Here is an 18833-nt window from a genome sequence, read left to right as displayed (position 1 = left end):
TCCATGCAGCTTGAGTGTAGTATAGATTTTGAGTTGAGCATCCCACAATGGAATAGGGTCCTCACAGCCTGGTGCTCCTTGTTACCCTCTAAATAGCCACTTGGTTTTTCCTAGGTTGTTCCATGAACTTGATTGGGCATCTTTGCAAAAGCCCCCACCCCACCCCACCCCCTTGTAATCAAGGTTAGGAAATGTAAGTCTGTGAAAGGTTTGGTAGGGGTATTAAAAAAAATCACTGTGGATATGATTTTAATGCCTGGAGACTGATACCTTCAATAGTAGCCTAATGATGATGCTGGTCCCTATCAGTCCTTGGATTCTGTGGTAGCACATAGTACTGTACTAGCCCAGAAGGAAAAATCCAAGGTTAATTGTTGTTCCTGTCCTATCTCAATGGCACAGAATAAGCCAGAAAACAGTAAGAAATGCTGCCTCATCAATTATTTTGATGTCAGAACTGCAAGAAGTCCATAAAAGCTATCCTTTAATGTTGGCGCTTGTTTTTCCACTGGCAAGCACTCCACTCCCTTGCCTGGTGATATATTTATGTTGCTTTTTGTACAGCTTCCTCAGTGTCAGCCAGGATTAAGGTAATTAGTGGGGGGGGGTGACACATCCTCAAGTCTCGTAGCATAACTCTAGTCTCATTTAGAATATGAGATTGAGAAGGAGGGACCATTAAACGGAGACACTTGAATTTGATGGAGATAGAAAAAATTGAACAATTCACTATGGAATCTCAGGAAATGAGTTGGTTGACAGTACTACAGTGGTACCTCAGGTTACATATGCTTCAGGTTACAGACTCCGCTAACCCAGAAATAGTGCTTGAGGTTAAGAACTTTGCTTCAGGATGAGAACAGAAATCGTGCTCTGGCGGCGCGGCGGCAGCAGGAGGCCCATTAGCTAAAGTGGTGCTTCAGGTTAAGAACAGTTTCAGGTTAAGTACGGACCTCCGGAACGAATTAAGTACTTAACCTGAGGTACCACTGTACTGCCTTATAAATGGAATATATTTATGGAATAATTGATATTTTACAACTATTCAAATAGTATTTTAATTAGGAGAGCTGTTATAATTTTTCATTCAGCAGCTTATTCAGTTTATGTAATGAGTGCAGTGACACTTTCAGATGCCCTTTAAATTGCATGTCACACTGTGTTCTTTTCAGGAAACAGTGCTACGTAAGTTCTGAGCGCTTTTTAGAAGTCCCACTGAGGCGAACAACTAGCTGAAAGCAAATAAGATGGACAGATAGAAATGGGGGGAGGAGTGCTAGGTGTGCAGCTGCAAAGTGTTAGCTTGTTAAACTTGGCCAGAATCTGGAGGCAGAAACTAATGCAACTCTGGGGAATATAGCTTTTTAGAACCATTTATCCCATTTTCCTTTCTTCTTCTTTTTTAAACCTTTATTTTGAGTGAGATAACTTTGCCTCCATTGCATTCTCTAACACAATTATTGGTGGTTCTCAGTTAATCAGCCAAACTCAATGCTGTGCTATATGAAAGTTCCAGTGGCACAAAGATTTCTTGCAAAGTGAAACATTATCTCTCTCCTCCCCCATGCACCCCTTAAATCTGTTTGAGGGGTGCAGGGCACACACGGGGAGGGGGGTGTCCCATTGCAGAAGTGGAAATCCTTATGCTGACAGGATGTAGTAATTGAATGCCATCCTTTCATATTTAACATGTACCATGATTTATCTTTGGGCAGATTCACACTAGACCAGGGTTAGGCAACCTAAGGCCCAGGAGCTGGATGTGGCCCAATCGCCTTCTCAATCTGGCCTGTGGACGGTCCGGGAATCAGCGTGTTTTTACATGAGTAGAATGTGTCCTTTTATTTAAAATGCATCTCTGGGTTATTTGTGGGGAATAGGAATTTGTTCATCCCCCCCCCAAAAAAAATATAGTCCGGTCCCCCACAAGGTCTGAGGGACAGTGGACTGGCCCACAGCTGAAAAAGGTTGCCGACCCCTGCACTAGACATTTAAGGTATGTTAATGGATTTAAAGCACACAACTTCCCCCAAAGAATCCTGGAGCCTGTAGTTTCCCCCTCACAGAGATATCATTTCTAGCACCCTTAACAGACTACACTTCCCAGATTTATTTGTGCTTTAACTGTGCATTGAATATGCTTTAAATGTACAGTGTTGAGCTGCCCTAAGGATGTATCTGCACTACTACATAACCGCAACGTGCCGATTATGCATTCAGTTTACACTGCACAATGGATTCATCACTGAATGAACAGCTGACTCACATGTTCTGCATCATGAAGGAATACAGCTGTGGTGCCTGTACAATGTTGGTGCAGAGCTGTTACATACTGCTTTGTTTCTCTCTAATCAGATGCATACGGGGCATGTCGCAATGATGCTTTTTTTAATGGAGCTGGTGCACTCATTCTCTGCATCTGATCTTGATAGTCCACATGTAACAGGACTTTAGCACCCATTACAGTTTGGGAATTTACACACAACACACACAGCAGAATGCATAGCTGGCTTCCTGCTCTTGTTGTTGAAGCTTCCCAGAGAAAATATATTTTATACTTGTTTGGCAAATAATGCAGTTGGGAGTACAGGAAGCTCACAGTAGTAGTAGCATATCTGTATATGTAGCAGCAGCCAAAAAGAAAAAGTAGAAGGGAAATTTAGGCACTATGTTCCTCCTTTAACAGATTGTGAAATGGGTTGACATATCTTAATGCTGTTCCTAAATCATCACGATCTCTGTCAGAACCGTCTTATTGTCCAACTTTAATGTGGAACAAACAATGGTTTTATATAATTCTGTGATCTAGAGCTACAGATATATTTAGCATCCGCATTGTTGACTTTTTCTCTTTTCCTAATATATGACAAAATTAGGACCATGTCCCACAATACTTTTCCTGATGTGAAGACAGTCTCTATGAGGTACTTATTCACACAGCACATAGTTAAATTATGGGATTTGCTGCCAATAAGATGTGGTGACCAGCCACCTGTTTATATGTGTTTGGAAGGAAATAAGACAAGCCAGCAGAGGATGAGGCTATTGATGTCTACCAGTCATGAAGGTTATATATGCATCTTCCAGTAACTAAGGCAGTATGCTTCTGAATGCCAGTTCTGGGGAGAAAACATCAGGAGAATTGCTAATTGCTTTCATGTTATCTTGTGGACTTTCCAGAAGCACCTGGTTGGCCACTGGGGAACAGGCTGTAGGACTTGATCAGCCTTTGGTCCAATACAGCAGGGTTCTTCTTATGTGGGGAAGAGGTTTATCATGGTTCTAATGAATACAGCACTTGGGCAGCCAGGAATATAATGACAGGTTGTGTAGATTTCGTTCATCTATTTATGATGTATAGAAGTATTTATAAACTGCCGTATCATAAAAATATATTAGTAGTTTACAGCAATTTAAAAACATAAAACCAGACAATGAAATCACAAAAAGTTAAAAACAAGTAAAAAGCAAAAATGAATTAAAAAACAAACATCAGTAGACCATTGTGGGGAATATACTCTTAATTGTCTCCTGGCAGAATAGAGAAGTTTTCAGCCGGTATTTAAAAGCTGGCACAGAAGGTGCCCACTGAATCTAGATTTATCTAGATTTCATCAGAGGTGTACCTCAGGTCCCTGGTGGCCTTGGCAAGGAGTTATATCTGTGCCACCTGCATCACTTCTCCTGTGTTTGATCTTGCTGCAATAGCAGCGGTGCGTTGCTGGTACAAGGGACTCTAGGTATGCCTCTGGAGATTTAGATAACATGCTGATCATGTTCGTACATAGACAGTTGACGCCCTGCAAATGAGACATGCAGGCTGGTAATATCAACCCCGCCATGTGGGAATCCCTTGCAGAAGACTGCAGTACCTGGACACGGTCAGGTTGTGTATCCACAGCAGTGACCAGAGGAGGAATGACCACTGGGATGAGCGCAGAGAGAAAAAAAGCAATGGTGCATCTAAAACTGCACATCCAGGCACCTTCATCTGCCCCAGCTGCAACAAAACATGTCTTTCCTGTATCACTCTCTACAGCCACAGCAAGTGCTGTAACTCTCCAACCCCAAAGGTGCACTCCTTCATTGTTTTCTGAAACAGACAGATGCCAACAAGAGATACACTGTGCTGAGGCTGATGTGAACACCAGAGAGGGCAAGACAAATAAAGGCTGCCAGAAAAGAAGAGCAGGCTTATTGTGTTTCAAATGACATTTTCTTATCTCAGGGTTGTACTGAGAAGACCGAAGGAATAGTGCCACGTAGGTAAACTCTCAACGGGTGCAGTTAACAGTGGATTCTGTCACTTTAGCACAACCAATCCACTTTTTTTAAAAAAAAAGAAGAATATGGACTTTTTGCAGTTTGGAAAGTGTCAGGGAAATGCATTGACAAGTGTGGGATGAAAGAATGAGTAACGAGAAGCCATCTAAACACCATATAAGCAAATCAGAAAGAATGCAGAGCAAATGCTCACTGTTATCTTAACAGCTCAATAATGGCTGGATATAATCTAACGTGTGAGCTTTGTGCAAGCAAATCAGAATGAATGTTCAATAAACTGGTCATCTGTAGGGGCAAAATAACTGAGAGTTTGAGGCTGCTCCCTGAATTGTACAGGGAGGGAGCCCAAGCCTCACAATGCTCCGGGAGGCCTTGCTTGGGAGTGCTCAGCTGACAACCTTCTTTGACCTGCCTGCTCATCGCAGGCTGTGGCTTCTTTCAATGGAGGGGCAAGACAGCTTTTCAGCTCCGCCAGCCACAGTAGCTGCTGCTGCTGCTTGCCCTTCCCCGTGGACTGAATGTCACCCTCCACCCACTCTCCAAATTTGGGGCTACAGATTTGGTGGTGGTGCTGCTGCTTTCTTCATCTCCTCTCCCCCTTAATTTGGTACTGAGTCATTTCATCTGCCAGAGCCCACATGCCCAAGGAAGGAGCAAAAAGCTGCATTGATTCCTACTCCTCTTTAGACGGTCTCTCTTTTCGTTGATGTTAGACTGGTTAAACAGTGCTTTTCTGTAGAAAACAAATCAAATGTAAGAGTACAAAACCTTGTAAACATGGGCAAGTTATTACCTAGTTTATTAACTAATGAGCCCCTCATCTCTGGGGTACTTTTTGTGCATGCAGCCTGCGTCCCTGACAAGGGCCAGTTTCACCAATCCCTAGGTATGCCTATGTGTTTCATGCATCTACAACGTTCTGAATTCTGGATCCTTTGATTTGACTCAAAGAGTATGACTCTCTGCATATGCATACACAGGCACACAAATTAAATGTCAGAAGCAAAGTGACTTTTCATCCCAGGTGCTTGGAAAATGTCAGGTTCTTCAGAAAAGTTGGACAAAGCTGGAGTTTAATTTTGCCTCTGTTTTCAGTTCCATGGCTCAGCCCTGGATGTATATTTTAATTGCATTTGTATACCTTGCTAAAGGAGAGTAAGCTTCCATTTTCTGCCAGCAATCTTTTCCCAGCTACTACTGTGTTATAATGAGAGATACAATATAGTCAATGTCACTGGTTTTATTTATTTTTTAACTTTCATACGTTTTCTTACGTTTATATTCCACATTTCTTCCATCATGGCACCCAAGGTGGTGTACATTGGGGGGGGGGGTGTTTTCCAATAAGGCCTCCCATCTAGGCACTGACCAGAGCCAGATACAGTTGCCTTCAGCAAGTTGGCACCTTCACATGGCAACTTGAATATACAGTGGAACATCGGCTGTCAAATGCTTGGGAAGCCGAACAATTTGGAACCCAAACGCCAACAACCTGGAAGTGAATGCTTCCATTTTTGAACGTGCCTCGGAAGTCCAACGGCTTCTGAGACACGTTTCTCCCTTTGTTCAAAGGAATTTGCTGACTGGCAATTGCGCCTCGATTGTTGAACGTTTCAGAAGTCGAACGGTCTTCTGGAACGGATTCCATTTGACAGCTGAGGTTCCACTGTATGCAGTTGGGTCATTTACTGTTGCAGAAGTTAGAAATGCCAAATTTTAATGTGTGTAAAATAAGTGCAGGCAGATATTACATTACTTATGTACACCAATAAGCCTTTCCAGGAAGCTGTCAGGCTTCATAAACTGTCACTTCATTGATTCGCTAAAACTATGTCTTTGCATAAAGAGGACTATCAAATTGGTTAGCTGGTTTCAGTTTAACTTTGTTTTCATTTGCTACATGATGAATGTTTGTCAGGGGCAGGATCTTAAAAACTAGCTATTTGTTTTAATATAAATAAGACACCATTGTTTTCCCCCTTGGAATGTTCCTCATTACATAATTTGATTATATAATTGTTGTTGTGTGTTAGTGTTGCAATCCTAAAACTCTCTTGGATTAGCTGGAATAAGTCCCATTGCACAGTTCCATAACGTTGCTTTCCATGTAGCCAATGGAGACCACATGTCAGAAATTAAACTGTTGCTGGAAGTAAAGAAAGTTTTTTATTGTATTAAGTGGAGGAAACCACATATGTGATCCTTCGCCATGCTCTCGCATATTTAAAATTGCTGTACTAATTTCCTAATCTGGGTTTGTTTTCACCAAGCACTGCTGCTCCTCAGACTCTGTGATCTCTGAAAACTGTTTTATGGTGCATGTTTACTCAGATGTAACTCTCATTATGTTCAATGGAGCTTACTACCAGGTAAAGACTGCAGCATTAAAAGGACTGGAGGTTGTGTAGCTGCAGTGCTAGGTGAATCACATCTGTTTTCATTATATGTTAGCAGTATGACTTTGTATACTGCAGTTGGGAGTAGGACTTGTATATTTTGTGGATCCTTGGCTGGGGGCAAGGCGCCTCTGAATCTCTTGTTGGTGGAAATCAGGCCACCTAGTGTCAGGGATAGGGAGCAGATTTTATTTCACTTGCATTACTGTAATAATGCTCACAAATGTAGCACACTTTTGTTTTTCTCATTAGAGTGAATGGCAGCCATTAACTTCTGTAGGAGAATGGGGTTCATTCACAGACATCACTGCAGCAGCAGCTAAACCAGCTTCCCAGCCTCTGAAAATCAAAGCCTGCTCCTATTTCTTTTGTTGGTCACACTGGAGTGTGACCAAGTGTTGAAAACTAGTTTTGATTGATGGGTGGCTGCTAGCAATTTTGGTGTTACTGTGTCTTGTCTATTGTTACAGATGGAACAAGAATCTCAGATTGAAATGCATTTGCCAATGAACAGGTCCTCATCACAAGTTGAAGAAGGCAGCCCAGCAAAAAAGGTAAGGTCAATGCATATAGTTTTCTCTTTTCATTTCAAACCCATAAAGGTGATAAATAGTTCCCCATACTGACTTCTCCTGAAGATCAGGACACTAAGAAATAGCACTAGCAGCACTGTTCTACAAGGAGCAATCTATTGTGGCACCACATGAGTGCAACTTGTATGTTTTTCCTACTACAGACAAACTGGTAGAGTCCTTTTTATATGTAAAGTTCCTGCTTTGCACACAGAAGGTTACTGGATACCATGGTTCTTTGGGAGAAAACATTGTTGTGGTGGTCCACAGTGCCTCCATGAAAACAAGCTATGGATTGTTTTCATTTCCCAGGAGGCAAAAGGTGTAAGCTGAATGGAGACAAGCTTTTTTTGGTTCCCTTGAACCCCACACTCTGCATTTCTTAAGCGAGGCTTCTTCGGTTCTTCTCAAAGTAATGGAAAAATATGAGCAACTTAAAAGAGGGAATAGGCAGCTGTGTGTTCCTTCACATTCCTAGCTAAATCTGAAACACAGATAAGAGAAATGGAATGTGACAAAGGTAGCAATGTATCCCAGGAAGAATCCCATTAAAACTGAAGCAAGTTGGAACAGTACTGGTGAGAGAGGGACTGATGAGAGCTGAACACTAAGGTTCCTACGGTTCTGTTTCCTAAAGGGAGGGGTTTACTAGAACAAAGGGAAGGGGGCTCTAAGGAAAGGTGGGTTAACTGGAGTACTAAGTTATTCAGACTTGCCCACCACGTATTTTGGAAACTGGCTGAACACTAGTTTTCTGACTGTTGGTACTGAGTGAAGGTAGAGGCAGGGACCGGAAGAGGAGAAGGAAAGAAGGAAGGAAGATTCAGGCTGGGATCATAGTTCTTGCTTTATTGATTGCTTCAGAAAAGTGGGTGATAAGTAGCAATAAATTCACACAACAGCATAAATACATGCATAGAGGAAAAGGAAGTGATGTGTCGCCTGAGACCATTCATATTTCAAGTAGATTCCTATGGGTGCTATAGCAATATCAAGGCACCTTCCTTGTAGCAACGGCAATAGGTAAGAGTTATCTGAAGAAATAACAATGTTCTCTCAGGTATATAAGTGCATCCAGTGCTTGAAAAATGAGGTATCCTTGCCACAAAAGTGGCAGAGAATTGTACATACAGAAAATTGGCAACCAATGCAGATTGACCATATAAAAACCTGATCAGCTGAAAATACGCAATATTATACTGTAAGATGTATTTTTTTCTTCTCTTCCAGCTCTAAGTCTGTTTTAGTTGTCAATGCATGGGCTACTGTATATACTGTCAATGCATATATACTGTATCAGTTTACACTATATACTGATATAGAAAATACAGTAGTTAAATTTCAACTTACAAAGTTAGGGTTTTTATGTCATCAACTATGTTTCCATTGAATGTGTTAATTTATGGGTTCATAATGCAAATTTTCCTTTCCATGCATTCTACCACCACTCTTTTTTTAAATCTCTTAGTGACTACTTCTGATGTAATTTTCCAGTTTGCATTTGGAATATTGTCTTGGTCCAAAATAAACTGATTCAGAAAAATCTTCATTGTGGTGGTCCTACTGAAATAAACAAAAATTAAGAGCATAATTATGATGTTAGGCAACTCTTATTCTTAGCAATGGATTTGCCCAGGAAACTTCTATATATTATGGAAAGTTGTTTATCTGTTTGCTATAGTTTGGACAACTCTTTAAGATATTGTAGCCAGATTTTACATGCTGGTTTCTGAGATCAAAAAGCAGGATGGGTTGTTGTTGTTGTTTGTGTGTATTATGGCTACAATTAGCTGCCATTTTGAATCTAGATGGCAGACTGAAATTTTCAGAACTGCACCAATTGCAGCTAAATTTTGCATGATGGTTCCGGAAACCAAGGAGCTGTATGTATGTTTAGATACAGTTTGGATGCCATTTTGAATCAACATAGTGAATGGAACCTTTCAAGCTGCACTGATTTTTTGGTTTCTTTTAATTCCTGAGGAACTCCAGGTATGAAGATACTAGTTCCTAAGAGATGATGCCATAACAGAGATAAATTAAATTGGTCTAGGGAATGAGGATAGACAGAGCCAAAGTAAACAATACCGTTTGGGTCCGAAAAAAAATGTTAATGAGATTCTGATGGCTTTGTTGTTTTCCTAATGAATCATCAATAGTTATTTTAATCCTTGCTCTCTTTTTCCCCCCACAGGAGGTGTTGCTTACTCAACCACCATCAAAACCGATTCGCAGGAAATTCCGGCCTGAAAGCCAGACGCTCGAGAACCAGGAACTTTCCCCCACGAAAAGTGTAGCCCCTTCCTTGCCTGCCATCAAATCCCACCATACAATCCCAAAGTAAAAAGGCTGACTTTTATGAGAAATTGGGGAGAGGGCTTTGTGGCAACATGGAGGGATATAAAGCATTCTAAAAAAAAAAGTAATGTGGAAAAAGTGCAAGTGAGCTGCACTTCCTTCTACTGTCTTCCAGATGTGAAGTTTGAAAATAATTTTGTTTAGGCAATTCACAACCACCAGATGCTGACACAGCTTATGCAACTCACTTGTTTTTTCTTAGTACTTAGAGCACGCAGACTCGCTGAAAAAGACATCTAGCCTTCTGAAATACTCTTCTGTGGATTAGGGGTGGGCAGGGGCGGGAATCTGGAAAAGGACAGTTAATCTATGGAGAGATGTAGGCGGAAAATCCTGGTGTATGGCAAGAGACTGAATAGATGAACTTCGATACCTGTTCTAGTGTTCTAGCTCCATGATTTTGAGGGCTGTTGAAATGTGTTTTGGAACCAGCACAATGAAGGAATAACTACCTGGCCATTGAATCCATGCAGCCAAGTGGTGGTATAAAGTCACACCCTTCTGAAGTATGCATTTCTGGCAAGTAATGTGGAAGGCTGGAACTCTTCCTAAGAGTTTTTAAGTGATCTGAAAGTATTAGTGTTGTTTGTAGAGCCTAATTGACTCTTTCAAAACAGATGCATTTGCTGCTGGCATAACAAATTAGTCCTATTTTGAGAACAGTAAATGACTGAAGTTTACTTATCAGTCAAATAAGCATATTTTTGTTTTCCTCAGCTAGAGTGTTGAAGGATGTGGTGGAGGGCAGTGAAGAAGCAGGGGGAAGACTTTCTGGAAAAATCATTGGGATTCTCTTCCAAAGATCAAATTGTCACCTCTCTTTTTAGAGAGTGGGAAAGCTAACTCCACTTTTTTCACATGGACTTTGTGCTGTTTTTAAAACAAATGTATCTGCCTTTGATCACGTTGTCATTTAAAAGCTGCTAACACCTTGCAGAAAATCATAAAAGGCTTCTCTCAGGAACAATTCTGCTTATCTAGCCTATATTTCCCCTGTTTTTTCAGTTTCTTGGTTTTCTGTCAAGATGAAAATTGCTAACATATTCACTAAAAAAAAAGTAGAACAGATGGATGTACAAAATCTAAAGACTCATACTGGAAATTCTGTTTTACCTTGTGACATCATAACTTTGGTCTCTTGCATGCTGCAAAGAAGCAGGGGAGTACAAATGAGTTTTATTTATGCCTTTACTACTGCTTTGTAACATGCAAACTACCTCTATCGCTCAGGTGGAAAAAAACCCCATGAAAATATTAACTAATAAAGGGGGGCAGCAAATATATCAGTAAGCAAATGTTCTTAATAAGGTTTCCATAGGGGAAATACTAGTAGGTGCAGATATGCTAGTAAAACAAAAACAAAAAACTTGCTTTTTAAAAATCAACGATAATATCAGTAGTCATGATGGCTATTTATTTCTGGTGAACACGAGTAGCAGAGGACTTCAAATAGATTATTGTACTTTGAAAAGTAGGGTCCTGCTTCTAGGTTTCCCACAAACATCTAATAAGATGCTTCTAGTAAGAGCTCCCTCGGGAGGTTGTGGACTCTCCTTCATTGGAGAGTTTTTAAGCAGAGGTTGGATGACCACCTGTCATGGATGCTTTAGTTGAGATTCCTGCATTGCAGGAGGTTGAACTAGATTCTTTGATCTAACTGGCAGCTGTGGGGATAGAGTGCTGGACCAGATGGACCTTTGATCTGATCCAACAGGGTTCTTCTTACATTTTAAAATATATTTCTCATTCTTTATACTAAACAGAAAAACATATTTATGACTGTTTGTACTGAAAGTTAAACACAGGTGCTGTCTTTAGACCCATTAAGGTGAGTTTCCCCCTTAATATATAGGGGACAGCTGTGTTGATCCATAAAAGCGTGCCATTGTCCATGTCAGGTCATGTAGTAGGAGGTCAACTGTCCATGAAATTGGCAGTGTTAGCCTGGAGATCCCTCCATTTGAGCTGATCTCAGTTCAGTGGTATATAGGGAAATAAGCTTTAATGAGGAAATTGAGCCAGGTTAACATAGTAAATGAATTCTGGCCTACAGATAGGGCTATTAAAATGCCTGGATAGCCAGTTGGTTACAGTATGGTGCTGATAATGTCAAGGTTGCGGGTTTGATCCCCGTATGGTACCGCTGCATATCCTTGCATTGCAGTAGGTTTTACTAGATGATCCTCAGAGTCCCTTCCAACTCTACAATTCTCTACAATTTCTTCCTTCCATTTCTGATTTCCACAAGATCAGGATCTCTTATTGAATGTGCTGATTTCATAAATATTTATTTCTGCATAGCAACTCTCTTTTGTAAATGCATTTCCTCCCCCCCCCCATTTTGATTTTAATTAGTCTCAGGTGTAAGTATCATAATGCATCCCTTTTTACCAAACAGCAGGAAGGCCCTGTGATACATTTTCTGAAAGTGGTTTGTCTTTACTCTCCGGCAGACAGTCTTCAAAACAGAAGAAAGCTATTCAGACAGCTATCCGTAAAAATAAAGAAGCGAATGTGGTCCTAGCTCGGTTGAACAGTGAACTCCAGCAACAGCTGAAGGTAAGGAGCACACTTCAAGTGGGGATCTATGCTTGGATGTGCCATGAAGCTCTCTGAAGCCTATGTCATATGCCTCTGTCTGCACTGTTAAATACGGGAAGCAAACCAAAGTGTGTGCACCTTGCCGAGGCAAATACCCTCTCTCCCATCTTGAAATATGAGAGCAGCGGGATCAGTTGCACTCTAAGCTGTGGGGTGGGGACTGCGGGTTAGACCCCAAAGCGCCCTTTCACAAATGGAAGGAGCTTGGATCCAGCAGAAGCTAAAGTACAGATTTTAGCCAATCCCTCCACCTTTCCCCTGCAGCCCCATGCTGCTCCAGGGTTCCCCCTCAACCATCTAGATCAGATTTTTAGGGGACTGCAGAGGGAAAGGGAAGCCAGTATCCCCATTTGTGAGTAGAAATCTGCTGTAGAACACTGGAGCCAGCTTTCTCCTCCCCACCCATCCCACCTTCCATGTAATCTTGGAACAGAAAAGATAGTTCTGGCTTTTCTGCCAAACGGTGACAAAATGTTCTCAGTTAGGTGCTTGGCCTAATATATTCCAGTCAGTGAATTTTATATTTGTATGAGTTGAAAGAAAAAAGATTCAAATTAATGGTGGTTAGTAAAATAAGGCAAGTGATTGACTAATTGGATGTCTCTCATAGCCATTGCTCCAAGATTGCTTGTGTAGAGGTGGCCCCTCGAACTCGTTACAGCTGGCTGTAGTCATTAGTATTATAACAGAGTTCAGAATAGTGTTGGGCAAATCAGTTGACGAGAGCTAGCCTAATATTTGTGGCATCTCAAATAAGCCATCTTCTGGAAGCTTTGTGTACTTTAATACACTGTTGTGGTTAATTCCATAAGCACCCAGATTTAAACTGACTGAGGATCCCAAGCCCTGCATTCAGGGCATAGGGGAATGTCAGTGGGACATTTAGGCAATACTGCTGCACCCAAGCCACTAATTGAGTTTAAAGTCTGTAGTGTTGTAACATCAGTTTACTTGGGCATGAGTGCTATAAGTATATTAATTATGGAATGATTGCAAAAGTGGACTTTATATGTCTGCATCATAAGACAATATTGTTTTTATGCGTTTAGGCCTTTAAGGGCTATATTCTGATTGTTGTTTGTTTGTTTGCATGGTCTAGGAGGTTCACAAAGAACGAACTGCACTGGAAACTCAGTTGGAGCAGCTCCGACCTGTCACTGTCTTATGAAATTCTGTAACAGAATTTTTGCTTCAAGTACCTTTAACCGCACAATATATTGGCAGAAGCTTTTTTCACTAAGGCAACATCATTTGGAAAAAGTGACTGCCATATTTCTTTTGCATTTCTTGCACCAGTTTACCTTGCAGATGAAGAAGGTACACAATCTGAATGTCAAACCTTATGCCTATGAAATTGAACTTGTTTTCCCACCGACCCTTCAAGAATGCCTCAGTCAAATTCCATCTCTCTCTTACTGTTAACACTTATTTATTCCAATAATTCTTGATTTATATGCATTGGGGTGGGATATTTAAATAGTATATATGTCTAGAACATTTGCTTATATTTACCTTCATCCTGGATTATCACTTTTTACATATATGTGATCTTTCAAGTCTTTCTAGTTTTAGAATAAATGAAAGCAGCATCTACAAAGCTCTGTATTCCTTATGTACATTATCTGTTGTTTTTTTAAAAATCACCTTTGTGATTACTGACCATTTCTGGATACAACACTAGTGTGCTTTTGCAACCCACTGTGGTTTTGCAACCCACACACATCTTCTACAAACTACCATTGGGTGTTGACTCCCTGCCTGTTTCCTGAAGCCTGCACCTCAGCTGCTCTGCAGTACTTGCTTGGAGTTTGTGCACAGGTCCCAAGATATCTGTTATCTGTGTTGCTGTTTTGAAAATTCTGAACCATGGCTGAATCACACTGTGTACTTCTCCACTACAATCTGCAGTTTGGCTCTTGAGCCAGTCAGTATAAAAGGAAAGTCTGTGTTCCCCATTCACTATAATGGGGAATCTAAAAACAGGTAAAATGTTTCCCTTTTGGACAGAGTGGATTAAGTTTATAGGTACAGAAGTGCCTCCAGAGTGAATTAGGCCTGCCAAATTGCAGACAAATTCCAGGTGCTTTTTGTGGGGAAGTAAAAAGAATGTACTTTTCTCCATAACCCCAAGGGATCTTGTCTTTTTCTTACCTTAAAATAATTAAGAGGTTGCCAAATGGTGCATATACTAGCATGTACATTTTTAAAAGACCTTCGCAGCTTCACATCAGCCTTTTTCCTGACGATTGTTTGTGACCTCCAACAGGCTTTATAGGCCTCCCAGTAGACCTGCACAGGTCTCTAATATACTTTACAATGTTGAGCCTAGAATGCTGCTTGCAGAGTTCTAAAGAGCTCTGGGTTGTTGATTTTGTTCTTATTAAAGCAGAGCAAAGTACACTAAAAAAAAACCCTAAGATGAAATGTTTTACTTATTTATTTTTGTAAAAAAAATACACCCAATGCTGTGCTTTGCAGACAACATTTTCGACCCCTTCACGTCTTGCAAAGCCCATGGACTGAGAGAAGCATAGAGATATACAGGAAAAGATAGAGTTGTACTGGCACAGAAACAAAGCGGCTCTGTGGCTTTGTTGGTGCCCTGATCAAACTGAAGGGGTGGGAATTACACCATGCTTCGACTCAGGGAGTAGGGGAGTCCCCCACATCATCCCAATTTGCCTTTTTATTTGGCCCCCCAAAACAGCAGTGCATACCCCAGTAGTTGCCATTGGTCCAAACCTGGTGTTGAAGGAATGGAGGTATGTTCCCCGACTGGGAATCTTTGCAGCTACTCCAATCATTTCAACAGCATTGGTGGGTACTGTATTGCCCTCAGACTATGTGGCAGTGTGGGTTATATAACACCCTGTAGTGTTAGTTCATGGGGTTTGGTGTGTGTGGTCTGCCTGAACTGACTTGTGGGTGCCTTGGCGTATCTATGTGAGTTTTTCTTACTGCTGCAGCATGAAACCCACATGTCTTGGAATGGCTAAGTACAAGGAATGTGCCATAGTTCATACAGGGCAGACTTACTCACAGTTGTATGCTATGCAAGGCCGAGACATGCTGGAGCAATGGTATGTCAGCACAATAGGATTTGTGAACTGTGCCTCATGTCTGTTCATATTACACCTTTTGTATTTAACTTATTATCAAGTGATGAAAAAAAATAAATGCAAAATTTAGAGATTTGTTGCTTTTGGCAATTAGATGTTTTTGCTTATTTCTTAACTTGTTCTGCTTATTATATCTTAGCAGCGGGCAGTATCCATTGGCTAATTGTATGTGTCTTGGTAAAATTCCACTCATTTGCTTTTTTTGGTAGAATTATATTTGTTTTGTATTCTGGTGAGTTGATGTTATCAGTGAATTCCACATATCCATTTCTCCTCCATTTCGGATTAATGGAACTTGTTTCCTTATGGCAATTATTGTTTTGGTTGTCTGTCCTACTCAGTTAATACACTTCACTCCAAGGAAGTCCTGTTAACCTAGTAAGACTCTTTGGCAGTACATATTCATAAGCATATATAATCTTGTCCAGACTGAATTCTAATAGAAAGTATTCCTTGAATTGCATTCTAGAATTGCACTGGCAACGGGGACAGTGATCTTTTGGGGGAAGCTGCAGGTAGGGAAATATTTTTACCACTGTAAATTTATGTAACTTCGTTTTCCTCCCTTAAGTTTCATGTTTCTGAAAGTCATCCCTTAACATAACACACTCACTGCATCATCTACGAGATGGATGATGTCCTCTAGCTTGGATCTCTTTAAATGAGGATTTGATAAATTCCTGGAACAGAGGACTATCAACAGCTATTAGGCCATTGCACCAATGTGGAGCCTCTCCTGACAGTGTGGCAGAGAGCACCAGTTGTTTGGGTGCAAAATAAAAGGAGAGGACTACTGCGTTGAAGCCTTTTTGTCGGCTTCGCACAGACCTACCTGGCTACTATTAAAAGCAGGATGTTGCTGTGATCTGGTAGGGCTCTTCCTGCATTATATGACCCACACCATTCCCTGAAAATATTCCATAGCCTTGCAAAGTAAGAATAATGTCAAGCGACAGAAAACCCTCTCTACTTCGCCCAGACCAGGGTGGCCCTCCCAGATGATGTTGTACTGCATCATCACTAAACCATTGGCCATGCTAGCTGAAAGAGACAAGGGCAGCCAGCGCAGATTCTCTATCCCAGAACTAGACAGACAAAAATATGCTCCAATACATCGTGCTCTGGTTTTCATAAAACAAAATTCTTCATGTATACCACTTAGAAACTTTGGTGATTAAGCAGTATATAAATAACTTAAATGAATAGTAAAAATCTTAGTCATTTCTACAGATTCTCAGCTGTAGCTCAGTGATAGAGCACATGCAGTTTATGCAAAATGCCCCGTGCTCAATTCCTGGCATCTCCGTGTGCAACTAAAACTTTGGAGATCTGCTGCCAGTTTAGAGAGAACTGAGCTTGACGGTCTGACTTAGTATTAGGAAGCTGCCTATAAACGTTTTAGCATATGCTGACAGATTTCGGGCTAGTTTGCTAGCTTCTCCACCCTTCTATTTTGATATTGAAGTATGCTATGCAGCATGACAATAGAACTTTAAAGACTGGGTTATAATGGCTTCTCAGCTGTACAGTGTGTACACATTAAAGGAAAATAATTTACTTGCAGTTTACTTAAAAATTTAAAATAGTTGCACAATATGAATGCCATCAATGCAAATATACTTAAAGTTAACAAGAAATAAAACATCTTTGCTAGTATTTATAAAACATTGGTTGAAACAGGGATCCTTACGTATAAAAGAATCAAACCGTTAGTTTCTTAACTAAATGATAATCCTCTGCAAAATGATAGTACCAGTGAGAAAATGAGGTTGGAAGCCACCCCTTCCATTTTTGGTGGTAATCAGCTACTGTCGTCTCATTAGTTACTCTTATTGGGAGATTATTTCAGGTATCCTACTCAATTGCTAGAGTAAACAGCTGGATGAAAAAAATGGAAGTTGTTTAAATATTATAAATTTTCTTGTTGCCTGGTTTTAATATTAAATTAGATTCTAATGGCAAGTATTTTACAGTGTAACTTTTATGACGCCTTAAATATTCCCATGATTGTTCCCTACATATTTTGGAATCCTGATTTTAACATTCAATTTTTAGTTTTAAAAAATACATTTTGAAACACTTCTTGGGTGGATTATTTCTACTACAGTATTTGCAAATATTTCAGATAACTAGAATGGCACGATCAGATATTGTTTTGGATACTATCTTATTCACACTGGAAGGCAATAGTACTTATTACATAACTTATCTGTTTAAGATACAGAATATACATCCTTCAAATGTTAATGGTAGAACCTTAATAGTCACATTACTCCAGAACGGACTCTCATCAGTTTGTTTACCTTCTGTAGGAGGATTATTCTATAAAAGTATAAACAGTGTTTGAGGAAGAATTGCGCCAGATTAGTTCAGTGTGAACTCTCCTTGCTCTTATAGCTTTGTTGCCACTGTAAACAAATTAAATCTGGGAAATGCACAATACAGCAATTAATCTCTATATTGGACTGTTCTGGAGTCAGTGTTGATCCACATTAGCATGAAGAAAGTATGAAATATTTTTTTTCTGGCTATTGAGTTTGTTCTTGAGAAGTGAGTATTTTGTAGACCATGGAAGAAGTTTTGTTCAAAAAAACTACTACTCCATTCTTGAATAGCCTCAGGAAGGGAGTAATACTGCCAAATCTTTATAGTTTTTTGCACATACGTGCACACATTCAGAAATAAATATTTTGTGTGATAAACATCTGATTAGGAAAGACTGATAATGAGCCTGTGTATTCTATGAAATAAGAGATAATTTATTTTGTTAGAACATTGTTAACCCAAGTGACTACGATGGGAAGAAATTATATATTTGAAGTTTTCCTTGTTCTGTTATTTTGTTGATACTGTGTTAATAAAATTATGTTATATGTTTTGCTCCTCTACTGACTTTTTGACTTTCAAAATATTACTGGGAACATTATTATGTTTTCTTCATGTTGCTATATGTTAGCATATACACAATCGAAAATATATGGTCTTCACAACTGCAGAAGTATAAGGCAGTAAACCTGTAGTTTATATACTATGCATGCGAAATCTTTTGGAGGCCAGAACATACAAACTTGGTGTAACGTTTAAAATTAAAATGTTTATTATTAAGTACCATAACACATAGGCAGGGCAAATGCAATTTCCTTGACCTAGTGAATTCAATCAACTTATGGAAAGTACCGTAATATTTCCTTTCCTGCCTTCTGCGCTCAGACCACACACAAGGAAACATATAGTACTGCTTGTTTATTTAAACATTTAAAACATACTTTCATATAAAATATTGCAATGCAGTATACAGGCTAAAAGCACAGGATTACAATAAACACATCAAAACACATCAGTAAAAGCTGGTTGGCAAAGAATCTCAGGTTCAAAAGGCCTGTCTGAATAATACAGAAGATGTCTGCAAGTGAATATGGACGACTCCTATTGAGCGTCTATTGGCAAGGAGTTCCGAAGGGCAAGGCCTTCTACACTAAAGGCTCAGACCCTGGTAAATGATT

General features: G+C 40.0%; 1 protein-coding gene across 2 annotated transcripts in view; it reads left to right on the top strand.

Moving 5' to 3' along the window:
* Positions 1-18208, top strand: part of REPS2 (RALBP1 associated Eps domain containing 2) — an 82172-nt gene extending 63964 nt beyond the window's left edge. For both annotated transcript variants that reach the window (XM_053387142.1, XM_053387141.1), the window contains 4 exons: positions 7151-7234; positions 9447-9592; positions 12064-12169; positions 13311-18208. In XM_053387142.1, coding sequence (XP_053243117.1) covers positions 7151-7234; positions 9447-9592; positions 12064-12169; positions 13311-13379 — 405 coding nt within the window. In that variant the 3' untranslated portion in view covers positions 13380-18208. The remainder of the gene's footprint in view (positions 1-7150; positions 7235-9446; positions 9593-12063; positions 12170-13310) is intronic.
* Positions 18209-18833: the final 625 nt, after the last annotated feature.

This window comes from Podarcis raffonei, chromosome 4, assembly GCF_027172205.1.
Source record: "Podarcis raffonei isolate rPodRaf1 chromosome 4, rPodRaf1.pri, whole genome shotgun sequence".
In the NCBI taxonomy this organism is placed as follows: Eukaryota; Metazoa; Chordata; class Lepidosauria; order Squamata; family Lacertidae; genus Podarcis; species Podarcis raffonei.
This window is presented reverse-complemented; position numbering and strand designations above follow the sequence as displayed.